Source organism: Indicator indicator, chromosome 1, assembly GCF_027791375.1.
Source record: "Indicator indicator isolate 239-I01 chromosome 1, UM_Iind_1.1, whole genome shotgun sequence".
In the NCBI taxonomy this organism is placed as follows: domain Eukaryota; kingdom Metazoa; phylum Chordata; class Aves; order Piciformes; family Indicatoridae; genus Indicator; species Indicator indicator.
Window position 1 is genome coordinate 58,670,489 of NC_072010.1, and position 26,434 is coordinate 58,696,922.

General features: G+C 42.6%; 1 protein-coding gene across 1 annotated transcript in view; it reads right to left on the reverse strand.

The window, feature by feature from the left end:
- Positions 1 to 314: 314 nt before the first annotated feature.
- Positions 315 to 26,434, reverse strand: part of GGACT (gamma-glutamylamine cyclotransferase) — a 33,031-nt gene continuing 6,911 nt past the window's right edge. The window contains exon 2 of the mRNA XM_054389946.1: positions 315 to 805. Coding sequence (XP_054245921.1) covers positions 315 to 788 — 474 coding nt within the window. The 5' untranslated portion in view covers positions 789 to 805. The remainder of the gene's footprint in view (positions 806 to 26,434) is intronic.

A 26,434-nucleotide genomic window follows, 5' to 3' on the forward strand; every position in this document is an offset into this window, starting at 1 on the left:
AGAGTTTGGAGGGGGGGGGAGGTGGTGGAGAAAATAATTAAGGCCCCAAAAATTGATGTGCAGAGACAGTTATTTTACACCTGATGCAAACCCAGTTGCTTGCAGCAGGTTAGCAGGGGCAAGGAGGATGCTGACTAGCCAGGGAGGAGTCCCCACCTCTGGACCCACCAAAACTTCCACACTAGTGCTAAGGCTCCCAGGCTGGGAAGGTTACAAGAGATCGCATGTTTTAATAAAGACACATTACAGCTTTACTGGAAAGGTTACCAGTGCTTAGTACTACGTCTTCGTCTGGGCTGTGGTATCTCCTGTGTCTAATCCCGGCTCTCGCGTAGGACGTAGGCCAGGCCGTGTTTCCCCGAGGAGTCGTAACTGTCATAGTAGGGGAGGCCGACCCACTCTGGTGGGTATGTTGTTGTGCTGTACACGAAGCACTCCACAACACCCTCGGCAGGTGCCTGTGTCTCACCTGCACCACTCTTCCCTTCCCACTCCACCACCTCGATTCTCATCAGGGTGCGCTGGTACATGTCTGGACAGCCTTCAAACTCATCCAGGAACTGCAGCATCTGGTCGTCAACTGAGTAAATCTCCCCGGCCACGTGATGTCCCGTCCCGGGGATGTTCAGCATGTAAGGAATGTTGTATTTTCCTGCAATCACCAGTGGGTATTTCTCCGCCGTGCGGCCCCTTCCTTGGAATTTTGCTAGGCCCTTGGCAGTGTTGATCATGTGCTTGTAGTTGGGCTGGCCTTTCTTCAGCGTGCCATAGACAAAGACACGTGCCATTGTACCTGCAAAAGCAGCTGAAAAACAAAAGCAGATGTTACCCATGTGGCTGCTTTGGCCAATGCTCTGGAGAACCATGATCATACCAAGATGTGTTTGTTGTACATGCAAGACTCTTCAGGGACAATGCAAAAGTTGTCTTGTAGTTCTACACCTCGTATAAAAATCATACTCAAATAATTCTCTCTTTAAATTTTTCATCCAAAAATGGTTAACAGTGAAAAAACAGACAGCAAGGGAAAGTCAGCCATGCAGTTCTTTGCTGTAATCAAACTACACTCCATGGTTTCTCCAAGGAATCCCCAATATCAGCCAAAGCATCCCTGCACCTCAGGAAAAGCTCCAAACATTAGTGGTTTTCCTTCTCACCATTACAGCAGCATTGCTGCAGTACATGTGATGTCGTGCACAGTAACAACCCAAAAGCAACCCAGGAAGCCATCCCTGTGACAGAAAGATGCTCTGCTGAGCACATCCTTTATGGGGGAAAAAAAATAAAAAAATCATGGTTCAGCTCAGCCATGCAGACACCTTTCTAAGCTGCTCCACTGCATTTATGATTTAAGCACCCCAGGGTCAAGCCCAGTTGTTAAAACTTGCAGGAGTGAAGCCACAGTTTGTTTTCCCTTGTTGGGGCAGGCGTTTTTTAAAGCCTGAACTGATGGACTGGGTCACACGCTGCCTGGGACACCCAGCATTGCCTCCTCCCAGTGTGGTCTCCCTCTTCTGCTGAGGCTCTCCTTTCACCTTGGCTGCACATTTGATGAAAGAACATCTTAGTAAGTGATACAAGAGCTTGGTTGCAGTTTGGAAGTTTGAATGTCCTCTCCGTTCACACTAAAATAAAGCACATTGGCATTAATTATCTGAAAACAAATCAACACATTTAAACTTCTGGTCTTGTGCTGCAGCTGCATTCAATGCTATTTTTTCCAAAACACGGTCTAATTAAAAAAAAAAAAGGGGGAAAAGCAAAGCAAGCAGCATGATGCTTGTAGCTGCAGCAAGCTAAGTACATACAAAGTGGGACATCCCTGAGACAAACAGAGAACCGGGTCTGCCACAACAAGTGATGAAAAGGCTTTCATGCCAGACCTTACAAGCAAAATGAGGCAGGCTGGCACAGCAGGGGGGCAAGTTTAACCTGGCGCCGACTCATTTCGCCACCGTGCTGAAGGGTATTTGGTAACCTCAGCACTGAGGTCCTGCTTGCTAGCTGACTGACAAGTGCTGAAGAGCAAGCTGTGGCTCCATGGAGAGAAGTTAGGTGGCCTGCAGCAATCACATCTCAAGTGAGTGGGTGCTATCTGAAAGGACCTATCTGTCCTGCTTCTTCAGGGGAGGGGAATGATGAGAGCTCTCCTCGGTGCTGCTGACAAATGCCCTTTGGAGAACTGGCTGGCAACGGCAGACACTGCAGCCCTCACAAGCACCTTCACTCTTCCTGTCTGAAGGAGCTGTACAAGTGTTGTCTGCATTTATTTACCTTGGGTTTGGGTGGGAGGAGAGATGTAGTATTTAAGCCTTAACAAACCTGGAAGCTAGGGCTGCTGTCAGGAAAGCCAGGTAACATCACACTCCTCCCCTCTTCCCCAGATACTCCAAAAGCGCTCAGCCACCTGAAGTAGCCAATCTGCACAAGTACTAGCCCTCTCTTGAGAACAGATGGTGAACCATATTGTTCAATGGTTATCTGTGAGTATAAACCACTCAAAATTGGTTTAAATGGGATAAAAGTCTGGCTTTACTGCAAGGCAGGGGGAAAACCAGGGTACCTTCATAGTTCCTTAGTTATTTTTCATGCTGTGCCCCATTTATCCCCCATCATTTCCATAGGGCAGAAGCAGTTCTTCCACTGTTTGATGGTTTCCCACGTTTTGCCTTTGGTCACCGACTGGGCAAAGCCTGCCTCATGCCCAGCCACCCAGCTGGGCCAGACACAGCATCAAAGGAGCACAGACAGCTCCTTTTGGATGAGGGTCATTAAACACTGTATTGCAAGTTTGACAAAATCTTTAAAAGCAGACTGGAAGTAGAAACTTAATCTACTTTCTGCTATTTACTCTTATTTCACTAGTAAACTGTTAGACCAGGTAAGTTACCCAAAAGGGCATATTGCTGGCCAAGAGCAGTGTTAGTTAAAACAGTAGCGAAACAATTTCCCCCTTGGTGAAGTAAGCAGCTTTTCTCTGTAACAGAATACAGTTTTCCAAGCAAAACCAGCACCTGCCTTTATTTACTGGCAACAGGTTTCACTTAATGAAAAGAGATTGCACTGATTTTCTCCCCCCTGTATTTTATCAGATATACTTCAGCGTAAGTTACCCTTCATGACACAAATGAGGGTTTTTTTGGATGCTGTGCATTCCCTCAAAATAAAAAGAGCATTAATATTCAGTCAATATGACTCCATTTTATAAGAAGAAATCATTACCTTTCAGATTGTGTTTTGAATAACAAACACAGATCCTTCAGGAAGAAACTTGTCCCAGTGGGGACTGAGAAAGGATCAGAGTTAAGCACTGAAACATGCAATTAATTCCCATTAGGGGATTAGGGCACTCGTGTTCACTTTGAATCAGAAAAATGAGTTGTGAATGAAATTGTTCACAACCTAGAGGTTACCTGTCAGAGTTGTTAGTAAGTTAAAAAATAAAAAGGCGAAACCTAAAATGCACATACAAAACTCACTAGCGAGTGGTGCATCTGCAGGAAAAAGATACCCCTAATTTCCATGAAACAAAAGCTCTGTCCCTACTGTACAGCTGGAGATTAACTTCCCAAAAGTCTGCAGGGAAGCGTTACCCCTCCTGAAATTGTTGAAAAAGAAGTACACATTTCTGATGGCCTGGCAGCTGGCTACTCAGAAACGTTCCTGGTTAAAAGAAACATACCCCTCATCCAAGTGCAAGACCCACAAAATTCAGCAACAACAAAAGAATTTGCTAACCTAGGTTAGGTGTTTCTAAGCCAGCATCCCCCATCACACTGCTCCAGGCCACAGGGGCCCTTTTGCTTATGTGGAATGAGCCGAGTGCAATTATTTCTACTTCTACTAAAAAAAAAAAGAAAAAGAAAAACCAAGCAAAAAAAACAAACCCCCAAACCAAAACAACCCCAAAGTCCAGACAGAGCCAGCTGAGGAGTGGCTGAAATAACTGTGGTAGAAATGTTTTGTGAATGTTGCTCCATGTAAGTGAGACGTACACAATTTTCCGTGCAATAAATCTGGCCTCCATGTGCAGCGCTGCAGGAAGGCTGTATTAGCATCACTCCCAACACTCCCATATCAGGGGCTTTCAAAATATTTTTAGCCACCTTGTGGCAGGAGAGTAAAGAGCAGAATTCTATTTGAGGATTATTTCACAGACTTCCACTAAGCAGCTGAAAAGAGTTACAGGCAGCATCCCTCCTTTCAGAGGCTCACCAACAGGAAGTTGCCTTTTCTCATTTAATCCAGTTTGACACTTCTTACCTATACTAAACAATCTAAGAGGGAAAGAAAACCCAAACAAAATCACTCCCAGACTCTATACTGAGTATTAGCTGCAAGGACAAAACAAATCCATTCAGAAGGTACCTTCATGAAATATTCATGCCAGAATCATTAAAATGTAATGGCGTGGGGAAATATGAGTGAAATCTGTATGTCATCTCTTCAAACTACTTCTTTTAGCTAGGAAAGGTGACCTGCTGAACTGCTCACAGGATCAATTGCTAGCTGCTTCATTATGTGAGATGCAGAGACTGGAAAACAAGTAACTATTTCCAGGGGGGTGCAGGTAGAAGATGCTGTTGGGTGAAAGCAAGAGCAGCTCCAGCTGGCCAGCAGCCTGGGTTGCTGCTTGGCATTAGTGGTGCTGAGGCTGCATCACCATATCCACGCTTGCCCTTACCTACTGACAGTCTTTCAGGTCAGGGCTTTAGATTCTCCTCTCGGGGCCCAACAGCTCTAACACTGTGAGAGTGGGATGGGTAGCAACAGGGGCCAGTCACTGGTGCAGTCAACATGCAGATGAAAAATGAACTGCTGCAACTAGCCTCTTTGCTCCTAGGTTGCACTCAAAACAAGACTGACCTCCTGCAGCAGCACAACTTCAACAGAAACCATCCTTTCTCCACAATTCAGACAACCACAAGGTACTATCTTCTTTTGAAATCGAGAACTGCCATGTATGCCAGCTCCAGGGCTGCTCATGACTGTGGTAGCAGGGGTTTGGGGGTTTATTGTGTTGAATTTTTTTTTCTTGTGACTCAGAAAGTATCCATTTCTCTCTCACCATACAGAAACATTATTTTCCCTTGAGAAAAATTCTCTGTGTTGGCTCGGTGACCAGATATAGTTACACATTAATTCTTCAGAAGTTTCTTAAAACTGTAGGAAACAGGTGAAAAAACAAAATGCCTTGAACTTTAAACTTGAGCCCAGTCTGTTTGAATGAAGTGAGTTTTAAGGTCACTCTTCACTCAATGCTAACTTTCAAGAAGGACTAACATGCCAGAGAGGACTCCTGGGACTGCATCCTGTTGGTCCTTTGATGCTTTCATTTTGTTGCTTGCTATTTTCTTTATAGCACAGACAAGGGCTTCCTGCCCGGGCCGACCCTTTTCCAACCTTGCTGAATACCTCGGAAAAAGTTTATGGCAAGACACCTTTCTTATATTAACCACAGAGGCACCAGCGAAACGATGGCTCCTTTGAAATCGAGAGGTTACGGACTCCTCACAGCAGTTGTCCGCTCAGAAACTGTGAGGTGCTGGTTTGTGAAAACAAACAAGAGTATTAAGAGTAACCAGTGCCATGCTGGATGCTACAGGGCACTACCTGAAACGCCACTTAACCTTCTTTGTAGATACTTTTCATTTCATTTTTGGATAGTTTAATCTCCAAACCAACAAATATGTCTGTGCTTATGCTGGAATATCTTGGAAGCATTTATCAGCAGAAGGCAGAGCAAGGATGCTTTCCCTTTGGACAGGCATCAATCACAGCACTGCTCACACACCTTGCGCCCATTCAGCACCACAGCATACATTTGATTTTTGCTTGTTTGAAACCGTTTCAAATCACTTTCAACTCTACTGCCTACAGAAACTTTGTTGAATTAAGTTTTACTACTACCAGAATGAGTTTCATTCCCAAAGTTTAGGAGCAGCTACAGAGGCCTCCAAGCGACAATAAGATAAAACCATCACATGCAAAAAGATATGAGGGGATGCAGTGCAGAAACATGCTGTTTTATGCTTAACAGACTAAATTTTTAGAAAGTGCAGGGACAGGAGGGCATTTCCAGCACATTAGAAGGACAAGAAAAGGAGGATGAAGAAAATGGGAAGTCAGTGGATGTGGACAAACTGAAGTGGGTGGGGGGACCTGTGTCCCTAGAAGAATATTCAATCAGTATTATTGACTGGTTCATCCTAATACTAAGCAGTATTGTGTGAGCCTCAGACAGAACATTTTATCAAGGTTTTGCTACCACAGTTCAGAAACCTGCAGACTACAAAAGCAGTTAGAAAGAACTTATAAGAGAACACTGCGCCCAGGACTCTTTATCTGGGGCATGCGCTGAACAAGCAGGAGTTTAAACCAGAGCTGACAAGATGGAGCACAATCACCTACAAACACAGGTAAAGGTTTTATAGAAGAGACAACTGGTCCTCCAGATGTATGAACACAGAGCTGGCCAAAATTTATGCATGGAATAAGTCACATGGACAGGATCAGCTTTCTAATCATAAGAACACACAGAGCATAAGGGGAAACGTAAGTCACCACAGCAAGGTTTGAAAGCCCACTCCCATCTGAGAGCAGTCAACGGCAGATACCTTAGCAAGAGTGCAAGAACAGGGCAAGGTAACAGCAATGTACTTCCAGACTTGGTTCTAGACTATTCCTAAGCCAGAGGCACCACTGACAAGTGTCATGGTGCATAAAAGCTTTTGCCTTCTGTGAACTTGCACAACAGCTTTTGTGAATGGTCAGCAATGGCAGCAGCCCATCACAGACAGTCCCACACCTTGATTTCACACAAGTGAGACTAAAATTGCTTTGGGCTTTCCCCCTGCTGCCTGCTTGCTTCATCTGATGGCTCTTCCTCTGTCTGAGGTGTCAGCATTTCAGTGCCACATGCTACTTTTTGAGCTCTTGCTACCTTCTAGGCTGACAGACCCAGATGTATTTAAACAGAACGGAAAACACTCCTTCACCACCTCTTCCTCTAGCTTTCCTGGTTCTCCTATAGTTTTCTAAGATAGGGAACTGTTTTGTTCATGCTCCTTTTCCCCTAATGCCTTTTTGAGTGCTACTGAGCAACAGACTGACATTTCAGAAGAACACAGCAATAGCTCAAGCATTTTATTCTTAAGAAGCAACTGGGATGTGAACTGTTTACTGTAAATTCAACAGCGCTGAAGCCTTGAAAACTGGAGCTCTTGAAAAATAGGTACTTCTCCCAACTATCATGGATAGTAGTTAATCTTGCCTTAGGGAAAGGTAGCAGGCTAGATGGCTTCTCAAAATCTCTTCACATTATGCTGCTGTTTTAAGTACACAGCAGTTAATTTAAATCACATACATAGAAATTTCTCAGCTTTGCACCTTTAGCATAAATGCTTAACTGTTCCATCTACATGAAAGGGAAAAAACCACCAAACCCGGAGCATTACCTTTCAACGCCAGACTGCTGTTCCAGAAAAAAAAGTAGAAAACAACTTCTGATAGGGCAGCTCCACTATGCCAGCACCACTCCCAGTACTGTTTTGGATGCTACCATGAATTTGAAGTATTTTCAGTCATTGACATGCAGAGCATAGCTCCGGGTTTCAAACTGCCGACATCCTGAAGCTCAGGACACAGCCTGCAGCTTGGCCGACTCCCTGCGAGGTCAGCACACTGATTTACATGCCAATACCCAGAGCGGTCAGCGCACTGTTTTGGACTGAGAAGAGCATCCCGGCCTGCAAAACATGGCAAACATTTTGAGAACCTAAGCATGGGAATGTGTTTTTCTGCACTGAAAAGATGGTGAGAGAGAGAAGGGGAAGAGAGAAAAGATGGGGTCTTGTGCGAGATCACGATGTGCCTTTCCACAGGGGAACGGCTGCACAACGATGCTCTGTAAGGAGGGGAAAGGTGCCCAGGACATGCCACAGCACTGTCCTCTAGTCCCTCAGGAGTGTGACTGAGCTTGGAGAGAAGCTGTCAAATAAACCTCTCTGCCCTGGTGAGACCACACCTGGAATACTGTGTCCAGTTTTGGGCTCCCCAGTTCAAGAGAGACAGAGACCTGCTGGAGAGAATCCAATAGAGAGCAACGAGGATGATTAGGGGACTTGAGCATCTCCCCTATGAAGAGAGACTGAGATCCCTGGGGCTGTTTAGTCTGGAGAAGAGAAGACTGAGAGGGGATCTGATCAATGTCTATAAATATCTGAGGGGTGGGTGTCAGGAGGAGGAGGCCAGGCTCTTTTTCATGGTACATGGTGACAGGACAAGGAACAATGGGTTCAAACTAGAACATAGATGATTTCACCTCAACATGAGGAGAAACTTTTTTACAGTGAGGGTGACAGAGCACAGGAACAGGCTCCCCAGGGGGGTTGTGGAGTCTCCTTCTCTAGAGACTTTCAAAACCCACCTGGATGTCTTCCTGTGCGGACTATCGTAGGTGATCCTGCTCTGGCAGGGAGGTTGGACCTGATGATCTCTTGAGGTCCCTCCGACCTCTGATATACTGTGAGACTGCGAACATTCAGCAACAGAAGCCCTATGCTACCAGAAGCCTGGGCTCTGGAGGCCATCTTGTGCCTTTACTCTGGCCAGCACCAGTGGTGTCACAGCACAGGGCTGCTGGCAAGATGCACTCTGCCCAGACAAGATTTGCAGCTCTGTGAGCACCCAGCAGTACTCTTTAGGCCTTGAAGCGCAACTGGCCGGACTAGGTGGCAGCTGGACATCCCAATCAGGTCCAGCTCTGGCCTGCAGCACCACAGGTCAGTAGCATAATAGCTCACCTACATGAGCCAGGGTGCCAGAGCCTTGGAGCACCGTGCAGAGGTGTCACTGCAACATTATGCTCCTCAGACCTTGCTAAAACCCAAACCAAAGTACAGACATTCAGGGAACAAAAACTGCTCTGCTAAATGAGCCTCACAGAAAATCCAGGTATAAATCTGGAAACAGTGTCACAACACTGCACTATTCTTCTTCCAGAAACCACCTACCTACCCAAGCATGAACCAGCTACTGAAACACAAACCTTGAACCAATGTGGCAGAAACAAAGCATCAGGAAACTCCCAACTGACTTCTTTTTTTTCCCCAGTCTGTGATTCCCTGCTTTTAAGGGCCATGGAAAGGTAATTCATACCCATTTACAGCATCCATGTATACACACAAGGATGTTCTACACAGAGCCATGCTTTGCTTGTAAAGTGTTAGTGGCCCACTAGAGGAAGCAGAGAGGGGAAGATTAAAACCAGCTGTGCTGGAGGATCTGCCAGATTTAAACACACTATTTTACATACTCAAATAGGAAGGATACAGATGGTGTGGGGTAATGGCAAAGCTCAGAAGCAGGGTCATAAAAATTTGTGAGGTTTGGAAGGAGTAGTGGATAATAAGGTACATTTATACCCAGAGAAGATAATATACACAATGCTTTTTATGTAAACCCTAGGTAGTAGTGGAAAGAGGCCCTTCCTGACATTTGGAGGACTACAGCTGAGGTTCCTAAGGGTACACAAAAGGGAAAGTGAGCATTTATATAACAATAGGGGAGAGTTGTAGAAGAATTGAGGCTGTTCATCCTGGAGAAGAGAAGGCTCTGGAGAAACTTTGTAACTACATTTCAGTATCTGAAGGGGACCTACAGAAGACTGGGGAAGTACTGTCTAGAAGGGCTTCTAGCAACACGACGAGGGGCACTGGTTTTAAACTGGAGCAGGGCAGATTTAGGTTGGACATAAGGAGGAAATTCTTTACAATAAGAGTGGTAAAACATTGGAACAGGTTGCCCAGGGATGTGTTTGAGGAACCTTTCCTGAAGACATTCAAGATCAGACTTGATGTAGTTGGAGATGTCTGTGCTCATTGCAGCAGGGCTGGACAAGATGCAATCTGTGAATCTGTGACAGGTTTGCAAGTACAACTCCGAAGCCAGTCAAACCACTGGTCTGGAGACAGACATTGGGCGAGTAGTAGGGAAAAAAAAAAAACCAACAAAAAATCAACATATCTTATTTCTGTGATACACAGAAATATTACCCTCCCACTTAATTTTTTCAGGTCAAGTCTTTTAAAAGTTTTTTGTTTGTTTGTTTTGTGTTTTCTTTGGGTTTTGTTGTTGTAGTTTAATTAAAAAAAGAAAAAGAAAGCAAAAGGGGGGGTGGTGCTCTCAGTCTATCAAGCAAATTTGTGGAAAAGCATAGTATTTAACATGTGATACACAGGTAACAAAACAAACCAGCTCAACAGGCTGCCCAGGGAAGTGGCTAAGTCACCATCTCAGAAGACATTTAAAAGATGTGTCGACATAGGACTTAAGGGCATGGTTTATTGGTAGACTCAGCAGTGTCAGGTTTGTGCTCAGGCTTGAGCTTAAGGGTCTTTTCCAGCCTAAACGATTCCATTCCAATTGACTAACTGCAGTTATTTTATTTGCTTAATTAAACAAACGTATACACAAGCCTTACCCTGACAAGCTATGCAGGTAGTTTTATTTAATGAAAAGACAGAAAGACAGAAAGACACAGACAGAAAGTGATTTTTAGCTTGCAGCTCGATACAAGTCAAAAATAAACACCCAATCTGTACCTTGGAAACAAATCTCTTCCACCATTTTCTAGTATAATAAACGGTAAGAAAATACAACTCAAAACAGGACACCAAACCAAAACTACAAAGCACCATGACCAGATGTATATAATTACTTTAATCCCACTGAGGCATATCACTTCTGTTTAGAAATTAGTACTGCATTTACTACAGAAAAGATAAAAAGTCACAGATCATCATGAAAAGAAAACTGGTGAGTTATTTCAAATGTTCTTGCCATCATTTTTGTTCTCCAGGAAACACTTGCAAAGTCCTGCAATGAATTCTGAAATATATCTCACCTCTTTCTTCATCAACTGAGAAGGTATCTTTACTTCAAAGGAAATACATTTACTGGCCTACTATCTTCTACATAAAAGGAAAAAATACATATTCCTGGGGCACTCAGAAAAGCCTGAAATGGCACTGGTGCTGGAGTAATTACTTTCAGATACAGAAAATATACTGATCACAAACTCAAACATCCTCCTGCCTAGTAAAGAGTCAAAGATAAGCAAGACAAGAAATTCCCAATTTGTTTGTGTGTGTGTTCTATAAGGATATGTTGAATGAAATGTTTACTTTCAGATAAGGAGCAGACTGGTCTCAAGGTTTTGTAGTGTGATGCAAAATTTAACGCAGGTCTGTATTTACTGAAGAATGAGGAAAATTAGCTGCATGAGCCCTTAAATCTTCTTGTAAGCCACAAGAGGCTCACAAGAAATCCTGATGGAAATAATTCCACAATTCCACTTAACATCTGCAACTGCAAAAATCAGGCTATTTTAGTTTTACAATGGTATGTAGAATCTATTCTAATTGAAGGTCTCCTTGGCAGTGTTCAGGATGCCTGGAAGGATGCCTTAATGAGCAGCATCATAAACCAGAGGTTTGGCTGTAATAGGAAAATTCATAGGAATGATATACACACATATATAAGACAGAATTATTTACAAATAAAACAGTTACATAAATGAAAATAGTTTTATACATACTGTGCATCCCCTTTTCAGTGACCTTTAAGAAGGAATTTCTGTTACTAACTTGATAAAGAACAGCATCAAGTGCTGGAAGCAAAGGAGAAGGGGAATATGCAATGTGGTTCTGAATGTTAAAAAAACCAGACCAATGTCATAGAAAACAATCTCCTTCAACAAGGGTAACACAGTGGACTTGGAGTCAAGTAAAATACTATTGTTTAATAGGCAGTCAAAATATCTCCAAACCAAGTTATAAGGAAGAACTGTATATGGATAAGGAGTTAGTTAAGGGAAGATTATAATGGACTATATTAAAATAGGGAGTAGAAATTCCAGGCAGAAGTTCCTGGTTATATTCCTCAGGAATATTTTACGTATTAGGGTTCTTGCTATCGTGAGGAGCTGTGTGCCTACGACAGGATACATCACACACCAACAAGGTGGACTGGCTCATGCTGTACACAGATGGCCTGTGAACTCTGTGATTGAAATAAAATGGCTTTTAATCATGTAAGGTGCAAAAGCACATGCCTAGAGACCACTGACAAGAAATTCTGGGGTCTTATGACTTGAAGGCAACAAAGATATTGTACAGTATCTCAAGTTAGAAGGGACCCATATTGATGATGAAGCCCAACTCCCTGCTCCTTGCAGGACTATCTATAACTAAACTAAAAGCATCATCCAGACATTCCTTGAACTCTGACAGGCTTTGTGCCTAGACTGGGAATAGTCCACCCCAGGCAGAGAATCTGGCACTTGCTCTTGTTAAATTTCATACAGCTGGTGATTGTGGAGTCCCTAGCTCCTCCTAATTCAGCATCATCAGCAAACTTAAAAGTAGTTTCATTCCTTCATCCAGATAATTTATAAAAACATTAAAGCACACTGGCCCTAAAGCTGAGCCCTGGGAAACCCCACTGGTAACAGGTCACCAGTGTGATGTAACCCCAATTGCTGTAACTCTGAGCCTGACCTCTTAGCCAGTTGCTCACCCAACATACTATGGACTTTTCTATCTATGTGCTGGAGAGTTTATCCAGAAGGATGATGTGAGAGACAGCACCAAAAGCTCTGCTAAAATCCAAACCTACCACATCTACTGTCATCCCTTGGTCAACTAGTTGGGTGACCTTGTCATAAAAGGGAACACTTCCTTGTATTTCGGTTGATCACAGAATGATAAGTAAACAAAGCCAAGCTACAGATCAACAGAAATAATGCAGGAAGAGTCATGTATGTTTTGTAGTCCTCAGAAACGTATATGCTCATTTTCCAAACATTCCCATTTAGAGGCTTCCCTCTTAACGCATGAATGAATGCATGAATGTTGTAAGTAAATACCAATATTGCCTTCATCAGCTGCAAGTGACACCTGTGTCAGCAAGGGGACATGGTTTCTGTACTCAGAAACATCAAAGAAAAGCTCAATGAGTGCACAGATTGGAAAGTTGTTAGTTTCCTCAATCACTCTATTTTATCGGGTTAAAAATAAAGGAATGGCTTAGACGTGCAAATATTGACTGTTGCTCCTTTTATCGTTGTGTGAGTTGCATTTTCTTTGAGCAAACATCTATTACGTCCTTTTCTGCTGTTATGGATATCTGTAATGACTTGAAGCACTCCTATTCACCTAAAAGTTTCCTATTTTCCAGCAGTAGGTAATTTTCTGAAGGATTTTACCTCCACAAACCAGGTGGTTTCCATCTGCAATATGTTCCTGCACTATGACAGCATACAGAGTAGGTGAAAGCCATACTTTTTTTTTTTTTAATAAAAACATTATTTTAGGGACATACATCTTCAAAGTTACTTTGAGTGCAAATCAGAGCAAACTCACATACTTTAAGGCATTCAACGATCTAGGAGAGTGTCCAACTATACCTATTCATCAACCTAGACTTTGCATTGGGAAAAGAAGCACAGAGGGCAGACAAGGCAATAGTACAGGATAAAATGTTTTGAATGCCTTAAACTAGATCTTAAGATGTAGCCCACTTAGGACTGAAGCAAATGCCAAGCAAAGGTTTCTAAACTGCAAGCATAAATTAGCATATCCTCCACCTAGCTTTAGTATGTCCCTAAGGCAGCCTCTTCACACACCCCAAACAGAACATGAGGTGTGAGGCAAAAGTGAAAACAGAAACACTATATTCCCCTTTTCCAGGGTTTGCTCTAGACATGAGAAACAATTCATACCTGCTGCAATGGGCTTTATTTTATTACTCTTCTTTATTGGGATCCCACCTTTCCAAATAGGTCCCAAGCACCCAGTAGTATATAGAGAATCCTCCAGTTAACTTCCTTACACTTTACTTCTCTCCAGTTTCAGAGTCAGCAAGCAAGATGGGTAGGACAGGAATAGCAAGTCCTAAGAGTTTTCTATCCTAAGTGAAAAGTTTCTTCTCACATTGGAATCAACAGACATTTTTACCACACACCTCCTCTTAGCACAAAGTGACACATAAAACCAATTTCTTGTCAGCAACTTTTCTCCTAATTAATGTAAATTTAAACCCATAATTTATAACTTATTTTTATGACACAAAGAGAAGAGCCTCCACTAAACACAATGGAGAAGTCAAGCACCATGCTTTTATAAACAGTGTGCTCCCACTGACAGGTTTTGGCTCATAGCACCTAAGGCTTAGGAGTTTCAAGAGGTAGTTCTGGCTTAACACTTGCACACCCTCACATCAGAAACAATTCACAATGGAAAGCTGAAATAAGAAGGGACAGTTTTACGGATTAACCAAATGGGTTTGGAATTAAGCTGATGTTAACTGAAAATTTTAAAGGTAACCATTATCTATACAATGGTGAAAACGCACAAAACATTAATAAATAACTACTTAGACCAACTTGGCCATAGAAAGTTGTATTTCCTGATCAAATCAATCTTGAACAAATCAGTCAGTGCCCTCCCAATGCCACTCCCCCCACCCCAATGTCATGTAGTACAGCAGTCTCTGTAACTCCCAATCCCCAAATACAGGAATATGTTATTATTCCAAACACCATTTATCTCCTATTTGCCAAACAGTATCCAAGGACATTTGTAAATCTGTTTATTTTGCTTCCGCATTTTTGAGGCAAATACTCACTTAGTGATGCTAATTAACTAAAGAAAAATTAAATAATTAGAGCTACACTAGCCATAAATCAAGAAACAGCACAGAAAGAGAAATTCTCCCAGAATTTAATTTTGTCTTTTTGATATGGCTTAAGAAGACAAGTAATGAACAAGTCACTTCTAATTTTCATCATGTGACTGTAACATTTAAAACAGATAAATTATTGTCAAATTGCAAATCTCCCTTGTTTACCCCATGATAACCAGCTATTAATAAAAGCATGCTTCTGAATACATAATGCATTACATTTTTTACTTTCAACACCTGGTGTCACCAGAATAACATTGTATATTTCTAAAACGCTCTGCAGTGGTGTGCATGTGTGCTTTGACTTTAGGGTAGTAATAACTCAAAAGAAGAGAAACTACAGAAAATTATGGGAAGTGATGCACACAGACAATTTCATGGTTAAATGATACATTCTCAGGTAACTGACCATGACTGGTCATTTTAAAACAAAACTCAAGGTGCCCAAAAGCCTTCATCAAGGTCAAAAAGGCTTGAAGCAAAGTGAAAACTCTGCGATATTTTTGTATTTGAGCAACCTAAATCTTAACACCTGCTTTGCAAAGAGGCTTTAACTGGTAAGTTCTGACATACCAGAATTTAACCAATTGCAATCAATTTTTGTACAGGCTAATCACTACTTTTCTGTCCAGTCTAGGGCTATATTAACTGGTTATTCTAATGGTTCCACTGAGAACAGACAGAGGCAAGTGATTTTGATTGATTATTGTTTGGAGCTCCTTGGCTCTCCAAGATACTAAATAAAAAAAACTGAACATCAAAGATTTAATTAATCTCAGCCTCTCCTTCCTTCCACTCTATCAGCAAGACAGAGCTGATAAAAAAATTGACAAATTCATAGAAAATGCAGAGTCAGAAAGGGTGATTCTGTATTTCATTCAAGTAATGACAAAGTACATGTAGTTATTTCCTTTAAACTTCAGAAAATGGGCATATGAGGGTGAAAGTTTTCTCAGCTTTTGATGCTTATTCTAAAACCCAAATGGAATTATGGCAAGCAGTTAGATCAACTGGTGTAAGATGCAAGTTGTGCTATGGGTTGGCTTTTTTCAAAAAAATAAACAAACACCAACAAACAAACAAAACCCCACCCCAAACCCCAAGTCCCACCCCAAACCACCAAAAACTTTAAAAATAAATTAATGAAAGAATTCCAAACTTTTGAAAGAAAAATCAAAAGCTTGTTATACAAGGAAGATTAGAAATACTGCATCATAACAAATGAATGCAATACTTCAGAATCTGAAGCTTCTGAATTCTCTCTTTGGGAAGACAATTCTGCAGAGAGAGAAAGATATGGTCAAGTTATTTGTAACTAATTTTGTAAAAACATATTCAGACTGACACTTCCACAATACATGAGTTTTCTACAGCAGACTTTCCAAAAGTTTTCAATACAGTTTCAGTAAGATACAGGGACTTTTACAGATACGGGATATTACAAGGTTTCAGTGAAACCACTGTTACAGCTTTAAAACCCACAGAAAGGCTAACCTTGATACAGGAATTATTTTCGGGTGAACATGTATCTAGGATCTGTAGAGAATGTCTGGAGAAGATCACTATGCTCCAGCAAGACATGATCTCATTTATGGGGCCAGCTTTTTGATGACAGAAGATCAAATTACCTAAGAGAGGCAACCAATGAAACTCTGAACAGTGCTATCAAGTAACATAACCTCTTATAAAAAAAAAAGTAGTCATGGAAGACAGAAAAAAGTTGAAGAACAAGAAGCAAGATTCAGAGTCGTTAACAAAAAGGATCTTTCCCACAATTGCTTGATTTAAACAGATGCTAACAAATTTTTAAAAGAGACTCCCTAAGTCTGGTCATCTAACACAGTTAGGTTGTTATATGCGTGAGTCATTTAATCTAACACCATTACTTACTTTTCTCTCCATTTTTTTCAGCACTTCACAACAACAACAACAAACACTAACAACAACGAAAACCACCACCAAAAAGAAAAAAACCACAAATAAAAAAAAAACCCCACCCAAGCCCAACCAACAACAGAAAACCCCGAACCAAGCAACCACCAGAAGTTTTCTGTAAAACAAAGCATCAATTATTTTAAGACTCCCTACCCCTCATTCCTTTTCACAAGAGACACCACACACAAAAAAAAAAAAAAATCCTTTCTCCCATTTTCTTCAAAATATACAATCATTCAGTGGTCACTGGATCAGAATGTGTTGAAACTTTACGTGAACAGAAGTACAACCTGTGAAGTAATACACGTCAAAAATGTTTGCCTACAGCTGCTCAGCAGAGTAGCCTGACACATCCTGCCTGACCTGTGCTCAGTTGAAGAGGCTGAGCAGTTCCAAGTGCCTGGGTGAGGCTGATCAGGAACAGCCTGCCAGAACAGACCCTAGGAAACACCACTTGGATGGAGATGCTCACTATTTGTAGTGTTGGTTCCTATGGAAGAAAGGATGCAGACCTTCTACTAATAAAAACTAATCTTAAGAATACACAGAGAGGAACTTTCCTACCTCTACAGCTGGAAAGATGTCCAGACGCTGGAAGCTATCTATCTTGATCTAGACTGCTTATTTCAATCATGGTAGAAGTTTTGACACTATCATTCATGATACTACAGAAAGGTAGGGGTCAGAAGAGACCTCTGGAGATGACCTAGTTCAACCCCTCTGTTAAACCAGGTTTGCCTAGAGCAGCTTGCACAGCAATGTGTGCAGGCAGGTTTTGAAAGTCTCCAGAGAAGGAGACTCCACGACCTGCTGCTGCTGCACATCTTGCCTGCTTGGTCAATGAAGTGGAAGGCAAAGCATAACTCTGTAAAGAGTAAAACAAACAAAGAACTGGAACCAAACATAAGCATTCTTGAAACAGAGCTCTTTACTCCAGCTGCATCAGCTAACTGCCTGGTTGCCTGAGTTGCAGTGCAGGAAAATACAGCTCACCTTGGTCATGCCTGGCCTTATATTATATATACCTCTGTGTCAGTGTACTGTTTTTAATTTAGGACTCACAGCTGAGGCATCTATGTAGCTTTGGCATCAAATCGCTACCCACACTGAAACTCTTAACAGCTTTCAAGAAGTCTCGCCCTGTTAAGAGCTGAAAAGGCTTTGCATTGTGTTTAATCTGTTTCAGATGTTACAGATGATGGATTTTTGCAGATTGTTGGTTGGGTATTTATTTACTTGAACTGGAAAATCAAGAAAGTTTACTCACTTTCCTGTAGGCAGGTTAAACCGAAGGATTTATCTGCTTAAGAACACTGGAACAGGCTGTGTAGTGAGGTTGTGGAGTCTCCTTTGCTGGACACATTCAAAACCCACCTGGATGTACTCCTGTGCAGACTACCCTAGGTGATCCTGCTTTGGCAAGGGGGTTGGACCTGATGATCCCTGGAAGTCCCTTCCAACATCTAATGTTCTATGATTCTATGGGCAGCCTGTTCCAGCACTTTGGCAATCCCAAAGTGAAGCTTTTCTGTATGTTTAGGTGGAACTTCCCATGTTCTACTTTGAGTTCATTGCCCCTTGTGCTACCACTGAGCACCACTGAAAATGGCCCAGGCTCATCTTCATGACATCTACCCTTCAGATAGTTAAGCACTGATAACATCTCCTCTCAGTCTTCTCCAGGCTGAAGAGCCTCAGGTCTCTCAGCCTTTCCTTTTAAGAGAGATGCTCCAGTCCCCTGATCACTGTCTGTTGGACTTCTTCCAGTACTTCCCTGTTCCTATTGAACTAGGGAGCTCAAAGCTGGACACAATACTTCAGACATGTCCTCACTAGAGCAGAGGGAGGAGAACCTCACTTGACCTGCTGGTCACTCTTCTTAATGTACCCCAGGATACCAATTCGCCTTCTTACTCACAAGAGCACATTGTTGGCTCATGGTTAACTGGTCCTTCTCTGTAGGGCTGCATTCCAGCAGGTCAACCCCTTTTCTGAACACTGCAGTGACACTGGCTCTCCTCCAGTCACCTCCTGTTTTCCACGACCTTTCAAAAAATGATGAAGAACGTCTTAGCAATAACATTTGCCAGCTCCCTGGCTGCATTCCATCAAGGCCTATGGATTTGTGGGTGTTCAACTTGCCTAGATGATCTCTAACCCAGTCCTCCTCGACTAAAGGAGTCTTCCTTCCTCCAGGCTTTCATTCTTACTTCCAGGGACTGGGATTCCTAAGGACTGGTCTTAACACTAAAGCCTAAAGCAAAGAAGGCATTTGAGCATCTCCACCTTCTCTGTATCCTCTACCACCAGAGCACCCACCTCATTCAGCCCGTACTTTCCCTACTCTTCCCCTTCTTAATGATGGACTCATGAGGGTGCACCAATCTTGAACATGTACGAAATGGTGCTTGAAGCTTTCTTAAGCCTTTTAACCTATTCCCACAAGAAATCTAGAAAAACATGGTTTAACAGCTGTTGATGATTTGGTTAAATACTGTTTTGAAAAACTGTTTAATAGAAAGACTGAACACTTACTGGTAAGCCCAGTGCCTAGGAAGAGCCTAGACAGATGGACCATCCAGGAAGGCTGGGCATCCTTCATTGCTAACTATCCTCAACAGCAAGTCATTCAAATCCCTGTCAGAAATACCACTAACTGCCAAATTTGCATTCTGACAAAGAACTAGATGGGATAATCTCTTATCTTCCCTTTAAAAAGTAAAAATAAAAGGCAGTTTGATTCACATGCTATACATGGAAAGAAACACTCTTGTGGAGACTGCAAGAGACTGACTGTGGTCCAGTCATTAGATTCTTGCTGCCTCAGGAGGAGGTTTCCAGATCCCGCTCCCTGTTTGTTCATAGATGGTACATTATGCAATTATCTGATTTTTGAGGTTAGTTTTCCCAAATATCAAGGACTCCGAAAAGAGAATGAAATGTCAGATTTCCATCTGTTCCTGCTTCACACAGCACCTTCCAAATACATTTGAGGATATAATCCTGAGGCACTACACTGAATGCTCTCTGACCCCCATGAATCTTCTGTTGCTTTCTGCATTGTAATCCAGCTTCAAAAGGCCAAACAAGATTAAGTGCTCCTAAGAGATGTGGTTTAGAGAACTTGGGACAAAGGGAATTAGTGTATTTTTTTCTACTTTCTTGGAGATGGTGCAAAGACTGTTATTAGTGCTGAAGCTGCCTTTGCTTGTATGCAGCACACACGAGGTGTGCCTGGCTTAAAGGTAGAGCAGTTACTGGCCAGCTGTGCATCTTTTGTTGACAAAAGAAGGCAAGTGTGAGACTGCATCACCACAGTCTCAAGAACAGCTGCACAGCTCAGTGTTACCATTCCCTCTCTGAAGCTTCTGCTTCCCAGGTAGAAAGCTACATGCACTGGTGCCCCTCAGGGTTTCCAGGACAGCCACCTTGGTTTACATATTGTATGTAAAGGCAGCTATAAAACTGAATTAAAAAAAAAAAAAAGAGGCTTCTTTTGGTTTTGTCTATTTTTCTTTTCAAGCACTGCTTTCATATTGCAGATATGATACATTTTAATCCCAAGTAGTTCTGAAATAACTGCTGTTCCTTACAGATTTTTAAACGTATTTTGTTTATAGGCATATGCTTTATTTGTTCCACTGATAGAACACTGGTGAGATACTCCTCTACTCAGCTCTGGTGAGACTCCACCTGGAGTACTGCATCCAGTTCGGGAGCCCCTATTACAAGAGGGATATGGACATGCTGGAACGTGTCCAGAGAAGGGTCACCAGGATGAGCAGAGGGCTGGAGCACCTCTCCTATGAGGACAGACTGAAAGAGTTGGGGCTGTTCAGTCTGGAGAAGAGAAGGCTCCGAGGTGACCTTCTTGTGGCCTTCCAGTATCTGAAGGGGGCCTACAGGAAAGCTGGGGAGGGACTTTTTAGGATATCAGGTAGTGACAGGACTAGGGGGAATGCAATAAAGCTGGAAGTGGGGAGATTCAGGCTGGACATGAGGAAGAAGTTCTTCACCACGGGAGTGGTGAGAGCCAGGAATGGGTTGTCCAGGGAGGTGGTTGAGGCCCCATCCCTGGAGGTGTTTAAGGCCAGGCTGGATGAGGCTCTGGCCAGCCTGACCTAGTGTGAGGGGTCCCTGCCCATGGCAGGGGGGTTGGAACTAGATGATCCTTGTGGTCCCTTCCAACCCTGACTGATTCTATGATTCTACAAATAATGTTGACACATAATAAAATCTACATTCTCATGCAGTTTTCCTCCAAGCTGTTGATGTGGCAAATGTAACCAAAATATACTGGTATTTTTCTAGACATATAGGAAAGAATATTGAACATATTTGTTCACAGACTGTTTTCAGCAATTGTGGAGATTTCACAGGTAAATTGTTACACATACACATGAATGTAAAACCCATGGCGTTGCTCTGGATTATCAAAAAGAACAATGTATGCTAATACATATTACTTAAGAGAGTTAATAGCCTGTGGTAGCTCAGACAACACGCTACAGAATTTTCATCTCAGCCTACAGCACAGAAATAATCAGAGCTGAGACTCAAGAAGAGCTGTTTTAAGTAACTGACATACCCAAATTTAATATTAATACTGTGGAGTTTTTAGAGATCACAGAAGTAAAAGATTACTAGGGAGCTTATTCTTGCTGAGAGATAAAATCATTAATCTTAAGACTGTCTGCTCCACCGTAACTGGGAATATTTCCCAACTCTTTTCCCTAAAAACACTCTCAAAGCATCACTACTACCTAAAGTAAAAGTCCATCTCATCATGTATATCAGCTGATGGCTTAGTGGGGTAGCATAGAGAATTGGAGAGGGGTTGAAATAAAGAAATGGGTAGAAATACGCTGTTTCCTCTGTCCACCTTATTGGGTTGGACACTCGGAACACTGGAGAAATAATCCATCCCATACAGAGTCTCAAAAATCAGACCAACAGATTAAGTTTTGAACTGCTGGGAAACCAAATTATTTGACTTGGCAGGGTCAAGACAGGCAGACTATCCTAAAGGCAGTATCATCTCTTCCTTCCTTCTAGTATCATACCTACCAGGTCAAGTGTCAGCTGCACTAGTCTGCAGAACCTGCTTAGAATCGGGTTACATCAATGAAAACAAACAAACAAAACAATAACAAAACCCCCCAAACAAAACCAACAAACCCCACAACATCAAGAACACCCCCCTAAAATAATTAAAAAAACCCAACAAACCCAGCAACCAAACAAAAACCAACCAAAACAAAACAACCCCCCCCAAACACCAAACAAAAAATAAAACAAAGACCAACACCCAATCAAAACTACAACAACGACAACAAACAGGAAAAAAAAAAACCAGAACTACACTATTTAATGAATCTAGAACTGAAATGCCAGTTAGGGACTTCAAAGTTTTTAAAGTCTGTCATAAGACAAGTTCTTATATCAAAGAATAACTGTAATTAACAAGATTCAAAACTGAAATGATCACCATGTCAATGAATAAACATTGAAATATGACTGATAATAATATGCCTCTGGTAAAGCCAGATAAATTATAGAGCCTGGTTAAGTTTGCACCTGAAACAACAGTGAAACAGAAGGTACAAGTAAAACATTTAAACTACAACTGGAATAATGAAAGATAATAAATCATTGCTTTGATATGCAGAATTAGGGAAAAAACCTCCTCTGCATTATTAGTAAGTTCATCATGTACAAAATTAAAGACACGATGTCACCCATTAATGTAGTAAACTGTCATTAAGCACACAATGAAAAGATGTAATAACTACTAGCAGTAAAAGAACAGACTAGGTGAGCAGATGGATCTACATATATTTTGACCTAATGTATTGATATTTCAACAAGATAAAGGTAAATCTAAACAAGAATATAAGAGGAAAAAAAAACAAAACAAAACCCCCACCAGCCAACCAGTATTCTATTTCATTAAGAATCCCTATAATAAAAATATGAAAAAACACCAATGACCTCTTTTCTCTCCTTGCTGCATCTGTTTGTCTTCTCCAAGATTTTTTGTTTCTGTTATGCAGGTTACCTGAAGTTTCATGTAATGACATAGTCACATTACTGAGAAATGCAATATGCCTGGAATTACAATTATGGCACAGTGCCTTAGAATAGTTTAATCAAAAGCTGTGGCAGCTTAGGCTGGGTGCCTCCTGTTACTGTCACATAAGCTACACCTCCCAAACAGGTGGACATGGGAAACAGCGTATTGCTACCCGTAAATCCTGTGCCCTATGAATCCATCTGCAAAGTCATTCTCTTTCTCTTTTCTCCCTCTCTGCTCCCATGGGAGATGCTCTCTTATCAGGTAACGGTGGGGGAGTATCTCAAGGCCTCTTAGGCCTGTCTAGGAGAAGAAAGGGGGGGGGGGCAGAATCTCAGACCTGGCTAGCCTGAGACTAGCCTAGAAGTGGGGGGTGGGGGCGGAAGAAAGAGCCCTGGGGGTTTGGGTATACCCTCAGGTGGGGAGAAGGGAAGAGTTGGTTATTCTTGTCACTATGCTTTGTAGTTTTTGTAGTTTCACCAATTGCTTTTCCATTTAAACTTTCCATCACTCTCCAATCCATTTGTGTGAGTGTCATTCTTTTGTCCCTCTCAGGGCAAGAGAGGATCTGTCTGGCCTCAAACCAGCACAAAAGGTAAAGAATCACTAGCCTAAAATATAATTTAAATCTCTTAAATGCTGATTTTCTTTTATGCTCATTCTCTGTTGAATTGGAGACTCCTGTAAGAGGTAACAGCTAAGATGACAGGTGTCTATCTACAGAATCCACAGAAGGCAGTGATTTTCTGAGTCCTTCATATCACCTTCCCCAAAGACACTCTTCCCAACCAGAAAATAACCATAGGTATAGAACTCCATGCTACTTTTAACATTTGAAATGAGGTTCAGAAAGCTTTAGTAAGATTTGGCCAGTGACTGGATTCATATACTGCAAGGTCTCATAGCCAGTATATTTGAACTACAACACAGCAAGCACTGCAGCCTTAGAGTGTTTTGGTCTTTTGCTGTGTGAATCATAGAATCATAGAATCAAGAAGGCTGGAAGAGACCTCAAAGATCATCGAGTCCAACCTGTCACCCTACACCTCATGCCTATCTAAACCATGGCACCAAGTGCTACGTCCAATCCCCTCTTGAACACCTCCAGGGATGGTGACTCCACCACCTCCCTGGGCAGCACATTCCAATGGCCAACCACTCTCTCTGTGAAGAACTTTCTCCTCACCTCCAGCCTAAACCTCCCCTGGCACAGCTTGAGACTGTGTCCTCTTGTTCTGGTGCTGGTTGCCTGGGAGAAGAGACCAAACCCCTCCTGGCTACAACCTCCCTTCAGGTAGTTGTAGACAGCAATGAGGTCACCCCTGAGCCTTCTCTTCTCCAGGCTAAACAGTCCCAGCTCCCTCAGCCTCTCCTCATAGGGCTTGTGCTCAAGGCCTCTCACCAGCCTCGTTGCCCTTCTCTGGACATGCTCCAGCAATTCAACATCTTTCCTAAACTGAGGGGCCCAGAACTGGACACAGTACTCAAGGTGTGGCTTAACCAGTGCTGTGTACTGGGGTACAATGACCTCCCTGCTCCTGCTGGCCACACTATTCCTGATGCAGGCCAGGATGCCATTGGCTCTCTTGGCCACCTGGGCACACTGCTGGCTCATGTTCAGGTGCCTGTCAACCAGTACCCCCAGGTCCCTTTCTGCCTGGCTGCTCTCCAGCCACTCTGACCCCAGCCTGTAGCTCTGCATGGGGTTGTTGTGGCCAAAGTGCAGCACCCGGCACTTGGATTTGTTGAATGCCATCCTGTTGGACTCTGCCCATCTGTCCAGCCTGTCAAGGTCCCTCTGCAGAGCCCTTCTACCTTCTAACAGATCAACACCTGCTCCCAGCTTGGTGTCATCTGCAAATTTACTGATGATGGACTCAATCCCCTCATCCAGATCATCAATAAAGATATTGAACAGGATTGGGCCCAACACTGATCCCTGGGGGACACCACTAGTGACAGGCTGCCAGCTGGATGTGGCACCATTCACCACCACTCTCTGGGCTCTGCCCTCCAGCCAGTTCCTAACCCAGTGCAGAGTGCTGCTGTCCAAGCCACAGGCTGACAGCTTGGCCAGGAGCTTGCTGTGGGGGACAGTGTCAAAGGCCTGGCTGAAGTCCAGGTAGACTACATCCACAGCCTTCCCCACATGCACCAGGCTGGTCACCTGATCATAGAAGGAGATCAGGTTGGTGAGGCAGGACCTGCCCTTCCTAAATCCATGTTGGCTGGGCCTGATTCCTTGGCCATCCTTCAGGTGCGCAGTGATTGCCCCCAAGACAATCTGCTCCATGATTTTCCCTGGCACTGAGGTCAGGCTGACAGGCCTGTAGTTCCCAGGTTCTTCTGTGCGTCCCTTCTTGTGGATGGGCATCAGAATGTGTATGTCTATGAGTGCCCTGCTGGGATTTACTCCCTACATAATTTTCAGACAAGGCAAAATGAAGCCTCTGGGTCCATTCTGTAAACTGTGTCAAAAACATTCATTCCTACAGTTTCTCAGTTACACATCTTTCTAACACGGTGCAGGCTTAGCTCTGTGCAGTCCCCTTAATTCAGTTTTTCTCCTATGCTACATCCCAAAGTAATACTTACCAAACAGTATTTCCACACATCACTGGAAACACAAGACAAAGCAGCACTCAGCATGTGCAAGGTGAGGTAGTTTTAAAGAACTGCTTCAAAGTACCTGTTGGCATACTCCATCCACAGGCTGTACTCCATGCCGTTTCAGTGAAAATACTATGCAACACTGAATTCAGATTCTCACTTACTCATTCTACAGAAAAATACCCGAGTTTTGATGGCTTCACTGAAATACAGCCTCAAAGAAAATCAACAGCAATTGATAAACGCTGTTGAACATATTTAAATGCTGGCACTTAATCACTTCAAGATTACATTTTCCACCTACAAATTTCTAGTAATCTTTTGCCTTGAATTTTCTAATCTCTGCAGGCTTGTTGCATCCTCTTTAGAGTTCTTCCTTTGCCCAGAATAAACTTGTTCTTCAATCCACAATATTCCTTAAGCACCTGTGCAGGCATGCAGTCAAGGGGATAAGGAAGGAAACCTAGTGCCTATATCCTTCTTCTACTCTGATCTAAAACTCCAAGACCATCATATTTCAGCTGACAACCATGGCAAGTATTTTACCTTTTTTTTAATCCCTGATCTGATTATCTGTATTCAACTACTGCTGCTTGTAACTCTTCTTCAGTAGCCTCCTATTTTTCAATACACATACTCTGGTAACAGTTCATCTCTGAACAAGTTCTACTGTGAGCTCAAATTCGATCTCAGTAATAAAAAAAAAAAATCTAAATCTGGTAATTTTCTCTTCAGCTTGTTACTATGGATGCTTATGTTACAAATGTCCTTCTCTAGCCTCATAACATTTCTCTTCCTTTTCCCTGATTTATTCACAAAACCCATGAAGGATTCCCATCTATACAAGACTCATTTCACATATTGACAGTGTATAGTCCCCTAACTGCTTGAGCCCAGGAAAAGTCAGAAAAAACAGAGGCCAGAACAATGTTATTACAAAAGGGAGGCAGGAGTTACGCAGGAAGACAAACAGAAGGCAGGTGCCTAGCAGCACTGAGATGGACTGCATAAAGATGAGCAATACATGGTGTTGTACAAGCTAAAATTAGAGGGATGCCAAAGAAGGGGCCA